The sequence below is a fragment of the Neoarius graeffei genome, chromosome 3, assembly GCF_027579695.1.
Source record: "Neoarius graeffei isolate fNeoGra1 chromosome 3, fNeoGra1.pri, whole genome shotgun sequence".
Classification (NCBI taxonomy): Eukaryota; Metazoa; Chordata; class Actinopteri; order Siluriformes; family Ariidae; genus Neoarius; species Neoarius graeffei.
The window spans coordinates 454,666-472,617 of NC_083571.1; the positions used below are offsets into that span (position 1 = coordinate 454,666).

The following is a 17,952-nucleotide window of genomic DNA, read 5'->3' on the forward strand; positions in this document are numbered from 1 at the left end:
TCCACCCCAGCCAGCCCGCCGCACCCGTGGTGCCCTACCGTTTCCTACTTTCTTGTCTGTGTCTTCCCCCCCTCAGGTGAGTGATCTCCGGAACACCGGTGCAGGGAGAGAGCCTGGGCCGGTATGTTGGCGCTTCGGGGAACCGGGGCACCTCCAGCATCAGTGCTCGGCGATGGAGGTGGGTGCAGTGGTCCAGATCCCCAACGCGCCAGGGACTGCCCTCGATCAGGCCGGAGCATATCGCATACTGGTGAGTATCCAAGGGGATACATATCAGGCTTTGGTGGACTCCGGCTGTAATCAGACCTCAATCCACCAAAGCCTGGTGCAAGACGAGGCATTGGGGAGAGCACAATTGGTGAAGGTGTTGTGTTTGCACAGGGATGTTCACAACTACCCTTTAGTGTCGGTCCACATTCTATTTCGAGGGGAAAAATTTAGAGTAAAGGCGGCGGTTAATCCTCGCCTTACCCACTCGATAATTTTGGGGACTGATTGGCCGGGATTTTGGGAATTAATGACGCATTTAGTGAAGAGTGGGGCCTGCCGTAGTTCAGCGGGGGGAGGTCCCAGAGTGGCATTGATGGGAGCAGCTGTCACAGAGCCGTATACATCATCACCGTGTCAGAGTGAGGAGCAGCATGCTCCTCCTCCCTCTCTTGGGGATTCCCTCGCAGATTTCCCGTTAGAGCAGTCGTGAGACGAGACTCCGTGGCATGCATTTGACCAAGTGAGAGTAATCAATGGTCAAACTCTCCAGCCAAACACCACCCTGTCCTTCCCCTATTTCTCCATTATTAAGGATAGATTATATCAAGTGATGCAGGACACTTAGACCAAGGAACAAATAACACAGCTTTTAATCCCAAAAAGCTGCCGGGAATTTATATTCCAGGTGGCTCACTTTAATCCCATGGCTGGACACTTGGGGCAGAATAAGACACTAGCCCAAATAATGGCCTGGTTCTATTGGCCAGGGATTCGCGGCGATGTCTGCAGGTGGTGTACAGTGTACCGTGAATGCCAGTTAGTAAATCCCGCGGCCATTCCAAAAGCGCCTTTGTGCCCTCTGCCATTAATCGAGACCCCGTTCGAAAGAATTGGGATGGATCTCGTCGGGCCATTAGATCGGTCAATATGAGGATATCGCTTTATTTTAGTTCTGGTGGACTATGCAACGCGATATCCGGAAGCAGTGCCTCTTCGCAATATCTCAGCACGTAGTATTGCAGAAGCACTCTTCCGCATCATCTCCCAAGTCGGAATCCCCAAAGAGATTCTGACTGATCAAGGCACTATGTTTATGTCACGCACACTGTGCGAACTGTATGGGTTACTGGGAATTAAGCCTATCCGCACCAGCGTTTATTACCCACAAATGGATGGCTTAGTTGAATGGTTTAATAGCACCCTCAAAAACATAATTAGAAAATTTGTAAGCGAAGAGGCACGCAACCGGGATAAATGGCTTGAGCCCCTGTTATTCGCAGTGCGAGAGGTCCTGCAAGCCTCCACGGGGTTCTCCCCATTCGAATTATTATACGGGCGTAAGCCGCATGGCATTCTGGATGTGCTATGGGAAAATTGGGAGGAGGGACCTTCAACCAGTAAAAACGAAATTCAATACGTTATTGACCTGCACGCCAAACTCCACACACTCATGCACCTAACCCAGGAGAATTTGCGGCAGGCCCAAGAACGTCAAGTCTGTCTGTATGACAGGGGCACGTGCCTTACAGAATTCACACCGGGAGATAAAGTACTCATGTTGTTGCCCATGTCGAACTCCAAATTGATCACCAGGTGGCAAGGACCCTTTGAGGTCACACAGCGAGTCGGGGACGTCGACTATGAGGTGAGGTGAATGGACGGGGTGGGGCGTTACAGATTTACTACCTCAATCTACTAAAACTTTGGAATGAGGAGGTCCCCGTGGCATTGGTGTCGGTGGTTCCGGAGAAGGCGGAGCTGGGGCCGGAGGTTCAAAAAAGAAAATTGACATCGCCCACTGCTCTGGTCCCCTGTGGAGACCACCTCTCCCCGACCCAGCTCATGGAAGTCGCCCACTGCAACCAGAATTTTCTGACGTGTTCTTGCCCCTGCCCGGCTGTACCCACCTCATAGAACACCACACTGAGATGCCCCTGGGGGTGGTAGTGCGCAGCCACCCTTACAGACTGCCCGAACACAAAAAAAAGGTGGTTCGGGAAGAACTCGAGGCCATGCTCGAAATGGGCATCATCGAGGAGTCCCATAGTGACTGGAGCAGCCCGGTGGTCTTGGTTCCCAAGGCAGATGGGTCGGTCCGGTTCTGTGTGGACTATAGAAAAGTCAACACGGTGTTGAAATTTGATGCGTACCCAATGCCTCGGATTGACGAGTTGCTCGATGGACTAGGCACGGCTCGTTTTTATTCGACACTGGATTTGACAAAGGGATATTGGCAGATCCCCTTGACTCCGTTATCCCGAGAGAAAATGGCCTTTTCCACACCAGTGAGTCACGCTTCCTTTTGGGCTGTTTGGGGTGCCCGCTATGTTCCAGTGGCTTATGGATAGGGTCTTCCACCCCCACGCCACCTACACGGCCACCTACTTGGATGACATTATTATTTACAGTAATGACTGGCCGTGGCACTTAGAGCACCTAAGGGCCGTCCTTAGGTGGCTGAGGCGAGCGGGTCTCACAGCCAACCTGAAGAAGTGTGCGATTGGGCAGGTGGAAGTACGGTATCTGGGTTTCCACTTGGGCAATGGGCAGGTGCGTCCCCAAATTAATAAGACAGCAGCAATTGCGGCCTGCCCAAGGCTCAAGACCAAAAAGGGGGTGAGACAGTTCCTGGGGCTGGCTGGCTACTATCGTAGGTTTATACCTAATTATTCGGACATCACCAGCCCGCTGACTAATCTCACTAAAAAGGGAGCACCAGATTCGGTCCAGTGGACGAAGCAATGCCAGCGGGCTTTCTCGGAGGTAAAGGCTGCACTGTGTGGGGAGGCCACTGTTACACTCCTCTGACTTTTCTCTCCCCTTTATTTTGCAGACGGATGCGTCGGACAGAGGGCTGGGGTCTGTTCTGTCCCAGGAGGTGGAGGGGGAGGAACGTCCAGTGCTGTACATCAGCTGGAAGCTGTCGGTGTGTGAGGGCAGGTACAGCACAATCGAAAAGGAGTGCCTCGCCATCAAGTGGGCAGTCCTTGCCCTCCGCTACTACCTGCTGGGGCACCCTTTCACCCTCTGTTTGGACCACGCGCCCCTGCAGTGGCTCCACTGCATGAAGGATGCCAACGTGCGGATCACCTGTTGGTATCTGGCACTCCAGGCGTTTAAGTTCGAGGTGGTCCACAGGTCGGGGGTGCAGATGGTCGTAGCGGATTTCCTCTCCCGTCGGGGGGGAGTCGGCTGCAGGCCGGACAGCTGCCCGGCCTGAATTGGGCGGTGGGGGTATGTGGCAGCGGGGGCGTGGCCAAGCGTCAGTCTGTGAATGGAGGGCGGAGTCAGGGAAGGTAAGTGGTGGAATCATTGCACCTGATGGGAATTAACCTGTGTTTGTGTGTCTTCCCCAGTGACCGCGCCCTTTAAAATGAGAGAGAGAGCACAGAAAGGGAGCTCTCTCCCCAACCAGAACACTTGTGTGTGTGTGTGGCTGGGAGAGTGTGAAAGACAAGCTGAAAAGCTAAAAATAAAAAGAGTTTTTGAGAACTCAGTTCTGGCCTGCCGTGCTTCTGTGCTCCACCCACCTGGTCGGATACTACAGTATTATTTTCTTCTATGTGTATTAAACGATTATTTTCCAGCTATTATTATTATTATTAGTAGTAGTAGTATTTCCTTTTAAACCATTGTTTAAACCAAAAATCAAGAAAACAATAATCATGATTAAGTCAAGTACGATCTAAAATAAACTTCATTATGATGATACAGAAATGATGTAAATGTTTCAGTGATAAGTAACGTTCTTACTTTGTTAGAAGTTTTAATTATAGGAACTTCATCTTCAGCATTTATTTTGGCTTCAATCTCCTCCCAAACTTCTGTGGTATTGTGGAATAAAGATCTGCAATAAACGCACACACACAGACACACACACACACACACACACACACACACACACACACACACACCATTGAGCTCCATAATCTGAGAACAGACAAAACTCTCTGACTCCATCATCTCACTGAGACACAATAAAGCACTCCCAGGAGACACAGCCTGGGAGATTTAACTATATGATATTAAGTGTGTGACAGAAAATGTGCAGTTTAAGGAGTGTGATGTAACAAGTGTGTTGTAAAATGTAAAAAAAAAATGTATGTGGTGCAAAGATTTTATGTTATGTAAATTTAAGAAGCCTGTATATAGCACATGTACACTCAAGCACAGTGACATTCCTCTCTGCATTTAACCCATCTGAAGCAGTGAGCGCACACACACACACACACGTGCACACACACACACACACCCAGAGCAGTGGGCAGCTATGCTATAGTGCCCGGGGAGCAGTTGGGGGTTCGGTGCCTCGCTCAAGGGCAATTCAACCCTAATACAGAGGGAGGGGAAAGAGCTGTTCATTCACTCAACAGTCCTCATCTTTTTCCTGCCAATCCCAGGAATCGAACTAGCAACCCTTTGGGCCCAAGGCTGCTTCTCTAACCTTCAGGCCATAGCTTCCCCCCGTTGATAATTTCAAGATCTAAAGATCTAAAGCATGTGATGCAAACAGAGTCAGACTGTGGTGGATAAAATAATTAAACACGCTGAAACCCAGAACCTGAAGCAACAGAAGAAATAGGTTTCATTCACTCTTGAAAGCTCGGGCTCTCACTCGAAAAGAGATCATGTTTCTTCAGTGAAGATCACATCTCATCCCTTTTGTGCTTGCTTTATCACCTGAATATGTGAAAACCTTGAAGCTGGGCGAGTGCGTGCAAACAATATCTAATAGATACCGAATTAATGCAACCAGTCTCATCACGTACACACACACACACACACACACACACACACTCAAGGACAAAAATTTTCTGCTTAGGTGGTTGAAATTAAACATTTAAACTTAGACATTTAAAATCTTCTTAAACACTTAAAATTTTCCATTACAAGATTAAAGTGTGTCTGAGGTAAAGAGTATGTGTAATGTAAAGAGTGTGCAAGTTAAAGAGCATGTGAGATAAACTGTGCATGAGGTAAAGAGTATGAGGTGAAGAGTACATTAGGTAAAGAGTATGTGTAAAGAGTGCATGAGGTAAAGAGAGCGCAAGGTAAAGAGCATCCAAAGTAAACTGCGTGAGATAAAGAGTATGAGGTAAAGAGTACAGGAGGTAAAGAGTACATGTAATGTAAAGAGTGTTTGAGGTAAAGAGCGTGCAAGGTAAACTGTGTGAGGTAAAGATGAGGTAAAGAGTACATATAATGTAAAGAGTATGTGAGGTAAAGAGTACACGAAGTAAAGAGCATGTGTAATGTAAAAAGTGTGTGAGGTAAAGAGCATGCAAGGTAAACTGTGTGTAAGGTAAAGAGTACATGTAATGTAAAGAGTGTGTGAGGTAAAGAGTATGTGTAATGTAAAGAGGGCGCGAGGTAAAGAATGCGTGAGGTCTCACTTCATTTTCTCGGTGAGTTGTTCTGTGTTCTCTCTGATGGCCTGTGAGAGCTGTGACACGGGGTTCAGCATCAGATTGTCCAAAATCACCTGCAGCCAAAACTCTCATTTAATCAATCAATCAATGTTAAAACACATTTCTATAAATTTTACTAATTTAGATGTTGGTTATAAAAACCTCTTCTCTGTTCCAAGGACGTCGTTTGGATCCGTCACTGTCCTGATCCACTGGACTCGGGGAACCTGCAGGAACTTTTTGATAACTCAAACTGGCATCTGGGATGTGATGCACCAACTGCAGCAGAAATTAAATGTACGGTAATCAGTGTACAGTTAGAACTGCGACGTGTGGGAAATAAAAACAGTCAGTACTGTAAAATAAGCTGCAGATCAAGAGTCTCAGACACTCCCCATAGTGTCAAACACGCCCCATAGTGTCAGACACGCCCCATAGTGTTCAGTATGGCAGTAACTAATTATTCTACAGCTTGATTTGGAACACAGACATTTAGTGATGGATAAAGAGCTACATGCATGACGAGCTTTCTAACCCAATAAACTGGGTTTAAAACTATTTTAATTGATGTTAAAGGGTTATTTGAGCAAACGTCATGCTATTTGTGAGCACTCCAGCTCCAGTGTTCTGTAGAAGAACATTATAGTAGACGAGGCAAGAGAAGATGAAAGAAGAAACTATTAATTACAAAATAATATTTATTAAGTACAATAACCAGAGACATTAAACTGTAAAAGTTCAGTTCTATATCCACTCCATGTCATGCCCTGTTATTTGAAAGTATTTTTCATAGCACTGGTCCCACCTCCTCTCGGGCGGAGATCGTGGACGCAGGTGTTTGTGGGACTGAGCCTGGTGGAGTGTTGTACCCTGTTGCCGCAGGTGTGTGTGTGTCGGCGTCTCCAGCTACATCATGGATTTCACGTGCAAGAATAGCGAGATCTTTAGCCAAGTCCTGACTCAGCCTGTACAACACACACACACGCACACACACGCACACACACACACACACACACACACACACACACACACACACACACACACACACAGAATCATGCACTGTGTTCGTGAACAGAGCAGAGAGCTGCTGTTAATCAGCGTTTGGAGTTCACATATTAAATCATTCATGAATTATTCATCTGACCTGGCGATCTCCGCACTGTGATTGGTCCAGTTCTGGTAGTGCTCGTTTTGTGCTTCATCGTCCTCAATGTCCAGCCGAGTGGGAACGAGTCTCTGCGGAGTTTGTGTCTGAGTCGAGGTTGAAGTGTGAGAGTGTTTAGTTTTAGAGCTGACGTCACGCTCTTCCTCTGATGTGGAGGAATAATCGGAGCCTTTCTGTTTCTGATGAGAACCTGCAGAGGAACAAAGCAGCAGGTCGCTGAGATGAAAATCTAGTAAATAAAAAAATATATAGTTTTTTTAATTGTTTACACTAATATTATACAATTACTTTTGAGGTAAATGATGGACTGAGTGTTTGATAACAGAAAAATAAACACAACTGTTGATGTGTCCTCAGGTTTATGACCCACAGGACGTGTTAGTGTCATACTCACTGCTTGTGCCGGTGTGTTTCGACTGACTGGTGCGTGTGCGACTGGACGAATGTTTCTCTGCTGTTGGAGAAATTTTATTGGCTGGTTTTGTTTCACTCGTGGACATTCTCCGCCCGTTAGCATTAGTAGCAGCAGAACGGCTGTGTGTTTGTTTGCTCAGTGATTCATTATCACTAGGAGTGGTGAAAGATCCTGTGCGTTTGCGTGGCATTGCTAAAATGTCCAATCTTGAGAGCTTTTTGGTGTCTCCAGAGGGTTTTGTGTGTTCCGAACCCTGAGATGCACGATCCGTTTCCACGCCTTCATTATCAGATGTTTCTCCAAGCCGAGCGCGGCGCAGCATGGAGGCACGCGTTGGTCTGGGAGCCGAGAGACTGTTGGACCGAGTGAGAGCCTGATGAGCCGCTTTATTGGATTTGTTTGACTCTTGCTTTTGCAGGGACACTGAGAGTTTCTTGCGACTAGAAGGTCGTGACGTTGATTCTTGATCAGAAGAGGCGGTTTCAGTTTGGCTGTGAATCTGCTGATTGTCTGAAAAATCTAATGAGCCGCTGTTTCCGGTGCTGCGGCGTAAATGGAGACGATGCGCAGATTCAGATTTAGCTGCGCTGTTTTCCGTAATTGCATGATTGCGACGTTTTTCTGAAAGTCGCTCTCGAGCTGTTGGCTGTCTCTTTTTCTCGTGAGAAGACAAACCCAAGAAGGATTTGTCCGTACAAAGTGCACTAGAAGATGCATGTTTCTTAACTGTGCTAACAGGCCCATTTTTACTGCTCACTAAGCTCACAGTGCTAGCAGTGTCGACATCTGACTCACCAGAAAGAGAATCTTCAGCTTGTTCAGGAGAACTTCCCTTTTTGTGTCTTTGAGAGGATGTGGACTGCTTGTTTTCCTTTGATAAAGCTTCTTGTTCACTTCCTAGGGTGCCTAAATCCTGTAAAGTGGGATGACTAGAGATGTGAGGCAACCTTTTAAGCTGGATATTGTCACTTGGTCGATCTTTGGTGAAGCTCTCCTGGCGAACGAAAGAGGATGATGGAGGTTCTTTGGTAGGAACAGAATCTTTGTTATGGGTTTGGAGATTTGGTGCAGATGAGTTTGGCTTCACGGATCGCTTGGAGTCGTGGCTACTCAAGTGTCGTATCAGGACAGTAGTTGGAGGCATCTTGGGAGAAGGAGCCCGCTCAGTTTGAGAAAGAACCGGACTCCGGGAAGCATCTGATCTGTAGGAGCCCTCCTCAGAGCCGATGTAGAAAGAAGTAGCTTTTGGCTGCATGTTTTCAGATATTAATGAAGCTGTCATTCTGTATTGCTCTTGACTCTTTGAGCTCCTGTCCAGGACTGAGCTATCATCAGAACGACTGGTGTCACTCAGGCTATCATGATCCACATCTTCCTGAACCTTTAACCTCTGAGTGGAATCTGGCTGTGATGTTCTCGGAACATTTTCAGATGGCTCATAGTCCACGCTCGGCTCAGTCCGGATCAGGATACAGGGAGTGTTACTCTCCTGCTTTTCTGCTGCAGAAGGAACCTGAGGAAGAAGGCGTCTGGTTTTGGAGCTTTGAGTGCACTCTGATTCTGAATGAGCCACACTTTGGCTCAGCACTGCTTTGACATCTGCAAAGATGAGATTGGCATGATGAGATTCCATGATAATTAAAGATGAAATGGTTATCCCGTTCACCTTATTAGGGATGTAATAATATATTGTGTGACGATAAATCACAACACAACTTTATGATGATTCGAATAGATGAAATAAAAATCAACTGTAATTATTATCAGGCTTTTTCCTCGCTGTAATTGTGCCGTTTGTACAGCAGATGGTGCAATAACATTCGATATCGGGAATACATGTGACTTCAGTGTAGGAGGAAGTAACACAGCTCTAATGCCACAAAAACACAATAAAACACAGGTGTAAAATGTGAAAGTGCTGCTGTGTGATCGGGTACAAATAGATTTAACAAGAAATCAGAGCCCTCTCTTATTTACAGACTGCTGAAAGAGAAAGAAAAGAGAAGCAAATGGAGGCAGAACAAATGTTCAGAAAGTTTATGAAGAAAAGGATGATTCATTATTAAATTTTTTCATTTTTAATAAAAGTAATATTTTAGTTAATAGACAATTAAATTTTACTCCAAATTTTACAAATGTGGGAAAATAATTATTATTGGTTATTAAGGAAATTAAACAAAGCGTTTTTTTAAATTGAACAAAAGGAATATTTAAGTTGATAAAGAATAGGAAAATAAACATTGCATTTTTTTGGTAATAAAATTTTCATTTAATGATTTTCAAAAATATCGTGAATCAAATCAAATGGTGAATTGGGTGAATCGTTACATACAACTCTAATGTAAGGTTTAAAGCTGTCCTGCCTTTCAGATTTTTCAAGTGTAGGTCATAAAAAGAATTTTCCCCGACACCCAATTAATTTTATTTAGTGACCGAAAGCTACTGAATTCGAATAACAGATTTCCAATTTTATTAGTTTTTTTTTTTAATAGAACAATTAATGAGTTTCGAGCCACGGGGCCCTAAATTCTCCGCTATTTTTTCCTGCTTCACCATGAACCCAATTCAAGATACTACGTCATGCATCACGTGGTGGTCTTTCCCCGTTCACGCAAGGCATTGTGGGATATAAATTTGAAACAGGAGAAAAAAATGGAGGACGTGAGTGTGCGAATGAAACGTGAAAGAGTGACTACAGTAACGGAAAGAAAGCGAGAAGAAAAGACGTTATGTTATATACGAAGGAAAGGAAACGCAGGACCAAACTAATAAATATGGGCGCTCAGCGAGCACCTCGGTGTGATCAGCTGTTCATTTAGCGACAGAATGATGGAACTGTCAGTGCACGCTCAAAGGGAAACCTGTAGATGGCAGTAATGCAACACTGTGGATGCCAGCTGCCGTAAAACCCAGAAGAAGAAGAAGGTAAACCTGCACATGCGCACACGGACTTCCTCTGTCTGCTTGACTGCGCCAAGCGAGCGATTTCATGCACATTATTTGCTTTAATCCCCTCAAGTTAAATAACTTCCCAGCCACAGAATGGCCTGATATTTTGTGAGATATTACAGAAATAAACAGATATCACAATCACCACATTTCAGAGCGAACTAAATTTCACTGATTTTATGAAATCGAAAGGCCGTACAGCTTTAAGTCTCTATAATAATGTTATACAACATTAATTTAAAGAGATCCCTGAGGACAAAGGAAATAATGAACACTAAGCAGTGAACACTATAGGAGGGTTAAACACTTCACCTCTGTGTGAAACAGGTCCCTGTGGTGGACTTCCTAAAGGTGCCACAGGGTCACTGTAAGTATCTGCTAAACTCGCCCACCGAGACACCCACTTCGGTCCACTCAGGTCAGAATGTCCCTGAATTTCATAAAGAACATTTACATCACAACAATCTGGAACGAACCATTTGTAAACAGGGTTCATGAACAAGGGATTGAAACATTTTACAGATTTAAACATAAACACTTGCCTTTAAACCTGAAAATAATCAGACAGAAACAAGGAAAGACTTCACATTCAGACTTGAGATTCAGTAGGAGTTAATCAGAACATAACGTAACCCACTCATGAGAGTGGACACACACTTAACTGAGTACTAACATTACAATCAAACACAGAAAATATCATCCCACTAATCCAGTCTGAAGTTCTCTCAGAAGCCCATTTAAAACGTGTCTTAGTCGTAACATACAGAACCAGTCAAAAGTTTGGACACCCCTTCTAATTCATTTTCCTTCTTTATGTTTATGAATTAAAAGTCACTTCCTGTCTTAAAGTAATGATGGATGCCGTTTCTCTTTACTTAGTTGTTCAGTTCTTTATATAATATGGATTACTACAGTTGTGGTGTTGAATAGGGCTATTTTATTATTTGTATTGTTATTATTTACTATATGATCTCAAACACTTTCAGAAGGTAAGAAACTCGTTCACTAATTAACTTTTGATGAGACACACCTGTTAATTGAAAAGTATTCCAGGTGGCACCCTCATGAAGCTGGTTAAGATAATGACAATAGTGTGCAAAGTGTCATCAAGGGAAACACTGGATACGCTGAAGAATCTAAAATCTCATCTCATCTCATTATCTGTAGCCGCTTTATCCTGTTCTACAGGGTCGCAGGCGAGCTGGAGCCTATCCCAGCTGACTACGGGCGAAAGGCGGGGTTCACCCTGGACAAGTCGCCAGGTCATCACAGGGCTGACACATAGACACAGACAACCATTCACACTCGCATTCACACCTACGCTCAATTTAGAGTCACCAGTTAACCTAACCTGCATGTCTTTGGACTGTGGGGGAAACCGGAGCACCCGGAGGAAACCCACGCGGACACGGGGAGAACATGCAAACTCCACACAGAAAGGCCCTCGCCGGCCACGGGGCTCGAACCCGGACCTTCTTGCTGTGAGGCGACAGCGCTAACCACTACACCACCGTGCCGCCCAGAATCTAAAATATCAAACAGATTTTTTTTGTTTCCCACATAATTCCATATATGTTCCAGATGTTATTTCATTGTTTTGATGTCTTCAGTTTTGTTCTACAATGTACAGAATGGTCCAAATACAGACACACCTATCAATGAGTAGAGTAGGGGTGTACAAACTTTTGACTGGTACCGTATCGCATCAAGTGTACATTCACATCAACTACTGCACAAAGTTTTATCAATAGTCTCCCAGAGTTATCAGCTTTGACTGGATCACCATCAGACCCCACAGAACTTCATCAAGAGACTGAAGGCTTAGGGTTCCGCTGCACCTGAGAGAATGTCGCTCCACTGAAAACAAAATTAATTAGAAGGAAAATAAAAAAGCCCCCTGATTTAACAATCACACATTTAGAGCCAAAACCTAAATTTCAGCATGACATTGTGGTTATATCACACTGTACACTGGACTTGATACTGTTCCTTATCATGTACTGAAACAACATTCTGTTTTAGACAAACTCCACCCTTCGTGTGCCAGGGTGCGTCAGGGTCAGTGGTCATATCGCAGGTTTTATATGGAGCCAGTGTCTTTTTTCAGTTGTGCCCAATCAGGAGACAGCGTACGTCAGTGTGTATTCATCTCTACCCTGAATACACCCTGACGCTTTGAACGATAAATACTCAATAATAAGCATTCTTATGCACAAAATACCTGCAGAAAGCTTTCTGGATCTCCACTGATGCTGGAATTAAGATCATTCAGATCTTCTGCTGATGTGTGCATGATTTCAGCTTGGGTTTGGTTTACGAGATCTTGCTCATTGATGACCGGTCTGTAAACTCCACTGTATTCTGGAGCATCCAGCACTCCAAACACCTGTAAAACAGGCAGAATTTGATTTTATTCATTATGTGGAAAAGTTTTCAATGACTCATTAAAAAAAATCTTTGTGGTGTACCTTTGTGCGTGACTGCATATGTTTCTGATTTTTACCTGATCGATCATACTGCGAGCTGCTTCTACTTCTTTATCCTGAGACTCGGTCTCAATTGTGTAAGTTCCAGCATCACTCAAACTGTCCTCCTCCTCCATATGAACTGCCCCTGGGCCTGTAGGGTGTGTTCTAAGGGCTTTAGAATCTGCCCCAGTGCCCAATAGAGGAGAAAATTGAGGTAACGGTGAAACACTGGACTCTGAACCCACAGATGGAGGGAGAGTGGGGACAGAAATTGGAGAAGAAATAGGAAGAAGCGTTTGGGGCAGACTGTGTGTGTGTGTCTGGGATGGAGAGGCCGGATAAGACATGGAGGATGAGGCATATACACGTGTGTCCTCCGGAGACGGAAGATGGGTGTGTGATGGTGACATCATCACTGGTGGCGCCGACATCGGTGGTGAGGTGTCATTAAGAAACTCCTTAACAAACTCTTGAGCAAGTTTGGACTTCTTTCCAATGCTGCCAAAAGGTTTGATGGTGATTGCTGGAGAAGAGCGAGAGGATGAGGAAGTGATGGAACAGGAAGTGCCCGAAGACGAAGGGGACGTGCCACCCTTGCTCATCCCGTCCTCTGTTTTCTCCCTCTTTAGTGAGCTCGATCTCTGATGAATGCCATGACTTAAACCCTTTAGAGGGACCGTGACCTGTTGTGTAGTTGGAATATTTCCATGAACAGATGCAGGCCTTTCAGCTCCTTTACGCCGCTCCAATTTCGCTTTGAGAGCTGAATAATTATCACCATGCACGGAGTTGTGGGTAAAAGACTGGGAACGTTTCTTACGTGGATTATCATCAAAAAATTCAATAATAAAGGCCTGCTGGCTCAGAGGTTCCTGATGCCCACATTTCATCTGGCTTTGAGTTGAAGGTGAAGGCTCTTCTACTGCAGTTCCTTCAGGAACATTGGAGAAGTCATGAATATTTTTATGTGGTGATTGAGTTTTGTAAGAATCAGATGGTTCCAATATTTCTGCCACATTTGATTCCTCTGATTGGACTGGATGATGAGATTTACTCCTCTTTCCTTTTATTACAGGATCTTCAGAATCACTCTGAGTGCCATCTTCATGATGGTGGCCTACACGATATGTATAACCAACACACACACACACGTTATATACATCCACTTAAAAATAATTAAAACGACATTTTATTATCATCTTAGATGATTAATATAAACAATATTGATCAGTGGCGGAACAACTGCACACAAGGCCCCGGGGCAAAACACCAATCAGGGCCCCCTCCATGGCGAAATTGCAAACAAACAAATTAGAAGGCTTGCGGCATATAGGCCTACTCAGGCTCTATCTAACAAAAAGCAGTTTTTAAGAATGTAGCCTTTGGACCTAGCCATGGCGAAATTGCAAACAAACAGAAGGCCTGCAGCACATAATCAGGCTATATTAGAACAGAACTTGCTCAAAGGTTTTTTTTTTATTATTATTATTATTATTTTTTTATAGGTCTACCTAGCCTGTATTTTCCATTCATTTTTTATTATGTTCCACTAAACAACAACAACAAAAAAATCCCGCAATCATGAATGATACACCCTCATTGTGTAAGCACGTCTTCAACTACAAAGCCGACACGGAAACCTGCGTTCGTCATTAAAAAGGCATTCGACGCGCCTTGTGCTCCGCAAAGTCGTCAACTATTTGAGGGCCGTTAAGCGCTCTTGCTCGCTCATTCTCAATCGATAAAATGGCCAATCCACAGAGTCTCTTTTGACCCATTGCGCTCCTGAGATAATTTTTTATCAATTTTAATTTGGAGAAAGAGCGCTCTGCTGTCGCAACTGAGACGGGGAGAGTGAGAAAAGCAAGAAGGCCGTGCACACCTCACTAAATGTAGAAGTTACTGCTGGATGATCTACTACCAGCAACCTGGCCAGGCTAAGCACAGATGTGTCTTGCTATCTGCTCCTTGAAACAAGCCCTAAATGACACTAGTTGACCAGGAAAGCTGGAGTCAATATCCCGACTATAGTAATCACACAGTCGACGGGCCACTTCGTATAGCTCCTCGCCCTTGGCATGCTGGAGCGTATTTGGATGAACAGCCTCAAACAAATGAGCAGTCCGATTTAAACTGACAAACCTTTGTGACAGCTGCTGAATGATTACATCAAGACATGCATAGAACACATTTCACCCGAAAATAATGTTCTGCATCGGAAAGCCGACTGTCTTCGCTAAGGTGATCAAAGTGGCGCTTCACTTTTTCAACCTGGTGGCTACAAATTGCGTTTGACTGCCCCATTTCACAGCCAATGCCAGAGTGGAAGCCTTCGCCTCATCAAACTGCTCCCTGTACTCCTGTAGGGTTCGTACAGCATTCTGCAATAATGCAGACGCTTTGAGGAGATCAGTGGTCTTCTCCTGCAGTAACTTTGAGATGGCATTAGTGCACTCCAAAATCTTTGTCTGAAGGCTGATTAAAAATATGAACTGAAATTTAGTAATGGCCTTTAAGTGCATCTGCCTCATCTCGTTCATTTGTTTTCTCGCTTGTAAGTGAGAGCTTGTCGAGAACTTTAATGATGTCTCCATATCTGTACTTTAACGCAACAAGCACATTGTAGCGGGAGGACTAGCGGGTTGGGCAGAGGCGTTTCAAGGTTATGTCCCTGCTCTCTGGGCTCAATAAGTCGCCAAGTAATGCTCATCTCTTAACACTGTTGGCAACCACATCATAAAATTGTCTAATCTCTGGGATAGTTTTGACAGAATCATTCAGTACCAAATTCAGACAATGAGCCGCACAGTGCAGGTGCAAAGCAAGGGGCTCCCGCTCCGCTATTCTCGCTTGAACACCAGAATAAATTCCGCTCATGTTCACTGCGCCATCATAACCCTGTCCACGGCATCTGGAGAGATCTAAGCCGTTCCCTTCAATGCAGCTAATAATTCGGCCCTCCAATTCAGAAGAGGATGCGTTCACAGTTATCTCGAATCCAAGAAAAGCCTCAACTATCCTGATTTCATAGGGGTTTTTTTATTTTATTTTTTTTAACCATGATAAGAATGTGTAGCAAAAATGAGAAATATATCGGTCAACTAGTCTGTAATCATGTGAAAACTTGTAGGTTTCAAGGAATTTCCAATGAAATTGCATAAGGCACATTTATTGGGAGGGCCTGAATGTCAAAGGGTGGGGCCCTGTACGGCTAGGGAGAGGGCCCAAGGCCCAGGGGCAATGGCCCCACCCCCCTTCAGCTCTGCCCCGATATTGATTGAAATAACAGAAAAAGAAATACTAAATGACCTTTGAGCGTCCTGATGTGCATTGCAAGGTCACTCTTGGTGCTGTAGACATCATCGCTGGTTGGCCGCCGAGATGACATCATACCAACATCACTCTGAACCAGCCAATCAGCGACCTTGCTCTCTGGAGATTGGACCTCCGTGGGTGCGCCGCTGGTCACTTTTGTACTCGACTGTTTACTGCGCTGGCGAGATGAGAATTTGGTCACATGGTCTTTGATTTTAATTTTTCCCGGTGTACATTCATCGAACTCGATAGTGAATGAGGCGTGGCTCTGGTAAACAGGTGGAGTGGATTTCAGTAAAGCATCTGTGTCCTTAGTGGGAATGTCGTTCAGCTCCATTTCTGTAAATTTGGAGTGTGTCTGAATCTCCTTGGTGGGAATTTCAAAATAACTTGGTTCTCGATGGTACAGGAACGTAGACTTGCTTTGGCCATCACGAAATTCCTGAACAGAACCATTCACTTCTGCCTCCTTCAGGATTTCTGTCAAAAAGCAACAGAACACATGTCTCTGTGGCCAGATATACATTACGTGTGTTGGGTCCGTGTTAAGTCACTCCAGCTAGAATTACTAGCATTAGAGTTTAGGGGTTTTATTTAACCAATTATCTGTTAACCAGGTCAATAATTACCCGTTAACCAGGTCAGGAATGCTGCAAAACTGAAGTTGGAGCTGTCAGTAAATGTCATAATTAATGAACTGTAACTAAGCTCAGGATTAAATTTAAATAAAATGATATAAACACGTTGTTCATCAGTAGCTCTGTGGTGAAGAGCAGCACTGATACTAAGTCACTGTGTAGTAAATTCACCCTGATTACCAACACGCTGCTTCACTTTCTTAATTTAATCCCAAGTTCATGTTTTAACAGTGAAGTGTTAAGTGAAGAGTGTGTGTTAATGTAATGTTACGTGAGGTGTTGAGTGAGGATTGTCCTGAGGTGTTGAGTGAGGAGTGTGTGTTGAGTGAGGTGTTGAGTGAGGAGTGTGTGTTGAGTGAGGTGTTGAGTGAGGAGTGTGTGTTGAGTGAGGTGTTGAGTGAGGAGTGTGTGTTGAGTGAGGTGTTGAGTGAGGCGTTGAATGATGTGTTAAATGAGGAGTGTGTGTTGAGTGAGGTGCTGAGTGAGGAGTGTGTGTTGAGTGAGGTGTTGAGTGAGGAGTGTGTGTTGAGTGAGGTGTTGAGTGAGGAGTGTGTGTTGAGTGAGGTGTTGAGTGAGGAGTGTGTGTTGAGTGAGGTGTTGAGTGAGGAGTGTGTGTTGAGTGAGGTGTTGAGTGAGGAGTGTGTGTTGAGTGAGGTGTTGAGTGAGGTGTTGAATGATGTGTTAAATGAGGAGTGTGTGTTGAGTGAGGTGCTGAGTGAGGAGTGTGTGTTGAGTGAGGTGCTGAGTGAGGAGTGTGTGTTGAGTGAGGTGCTGAGTGAGGAGTGTGTGTTGAGTGAGGTGTTGAGTGAGGAATGTGTGTTGAGTGAGGTGTTGAGTGAGGAGTGTGTGTTGAGTGAGGTGTTGAGTGAGGAGTGTGTGTTGAGTGAGGTGTTGAGTGAGTGTGTGTTGAGTGAGGTGTTGAGTGAGGAGTGTGTGTTGAGTGAGGTGTTGAGTGAGGAGTGTGTGTTGAGTGAGGTGTTGAGTGAGGAGTGTGTGTTGAGTGAGGTGTTGAGTGAGGTGTTGAGTGAGGAGTGTGTGTTGAGTGAGGTGTTGAGTGAGGCGTTGAATGATGTGTTAAATGAGGAGTGTGTGTTGAGTGAGGTGCTGAGTGAGGAGTGTGTGTTGAGTGAGGTGTTGAGTGAGGAGTGTGTGTTGAGTGAGGTGTTGAGTGAGGAGTGTGTGTTGAGTGAGGTGTTGAGTGAGGAGTGTGTGTTGAGTGAGGTGTTGAGTGAGGAGTGTGTGTTGAGTGAGGTGTTGAGTGAGGCGTTGAATGATGTGTTAAATGAGGAGTGTGTGTTGAGTGAGGTGCTGAGTGAGGAGTGTGTGTTGAGTGAGGTGTTGAGTGAGGAGTGTGTGTTGAGTGAGGTGTTGAGTGAGGAGTGTG

The 17,952-nt window shown here is 44.8% G+C and overlaps 1 protein-coding gene across 1 annotated transcript in view; it reads right to left on the reverse strand.

Moving 5' to 3' along the window:
• The window catches only part of cep170bb (centrosomal protein 170Bb), a 63,607-nt gene that overhangs the window by 6,438 nt on the left and 39,217 nt on the right, over nucleotides 1-17,952 (reverse strand). The window contains exons 7-16 of the mRNA XM_060915741.1: nucleotides 15,925-16,410; nucleotides 12,651-13,732; nucleotides 12,369-12,533; nucleotides 10,460-10,577; nucleotides 7,178-8,797; nucleotides 6,763-6,973; nucleotides 6,424-6,583; nucleotides 5,781-5,897; nucleotides 5,604-5,692; nucleotides 3,964-4,057 (exon numbers count right to left, since the gene is read on the reverse strand). Coding sequence (XP_060771724.1) covers nucleotides 3,964-4,057; nucleotides 5,604-5,692; nucleotides 5,781-5,897; nucleotides 6,424-6,583; nucleotides 6,763-6,973; nucleotides 7,178-8,797; nucleotides 10,460-10,577; nucleotides 12,369-12,533; nucleotides 12,651-13,732; nucleotides 15,925-16,410 — 4,142 coding nt within the window. The remainder of the gene's footprint in view (nucleotides 1-3,963; nucleotides 4,058-5,603; nucleotides 5,693-5,780; nucleotides 5,898-6,423; nucleotides 6,584-6,762; nucleotides 6,974-7,177; nucleotides 8,798-10,459; nucleotides 10,578-12,368; nucleotides 12,534-12,650; nucleotides 13,733-15,924; nucleotides 16,411-17,952) is intronic.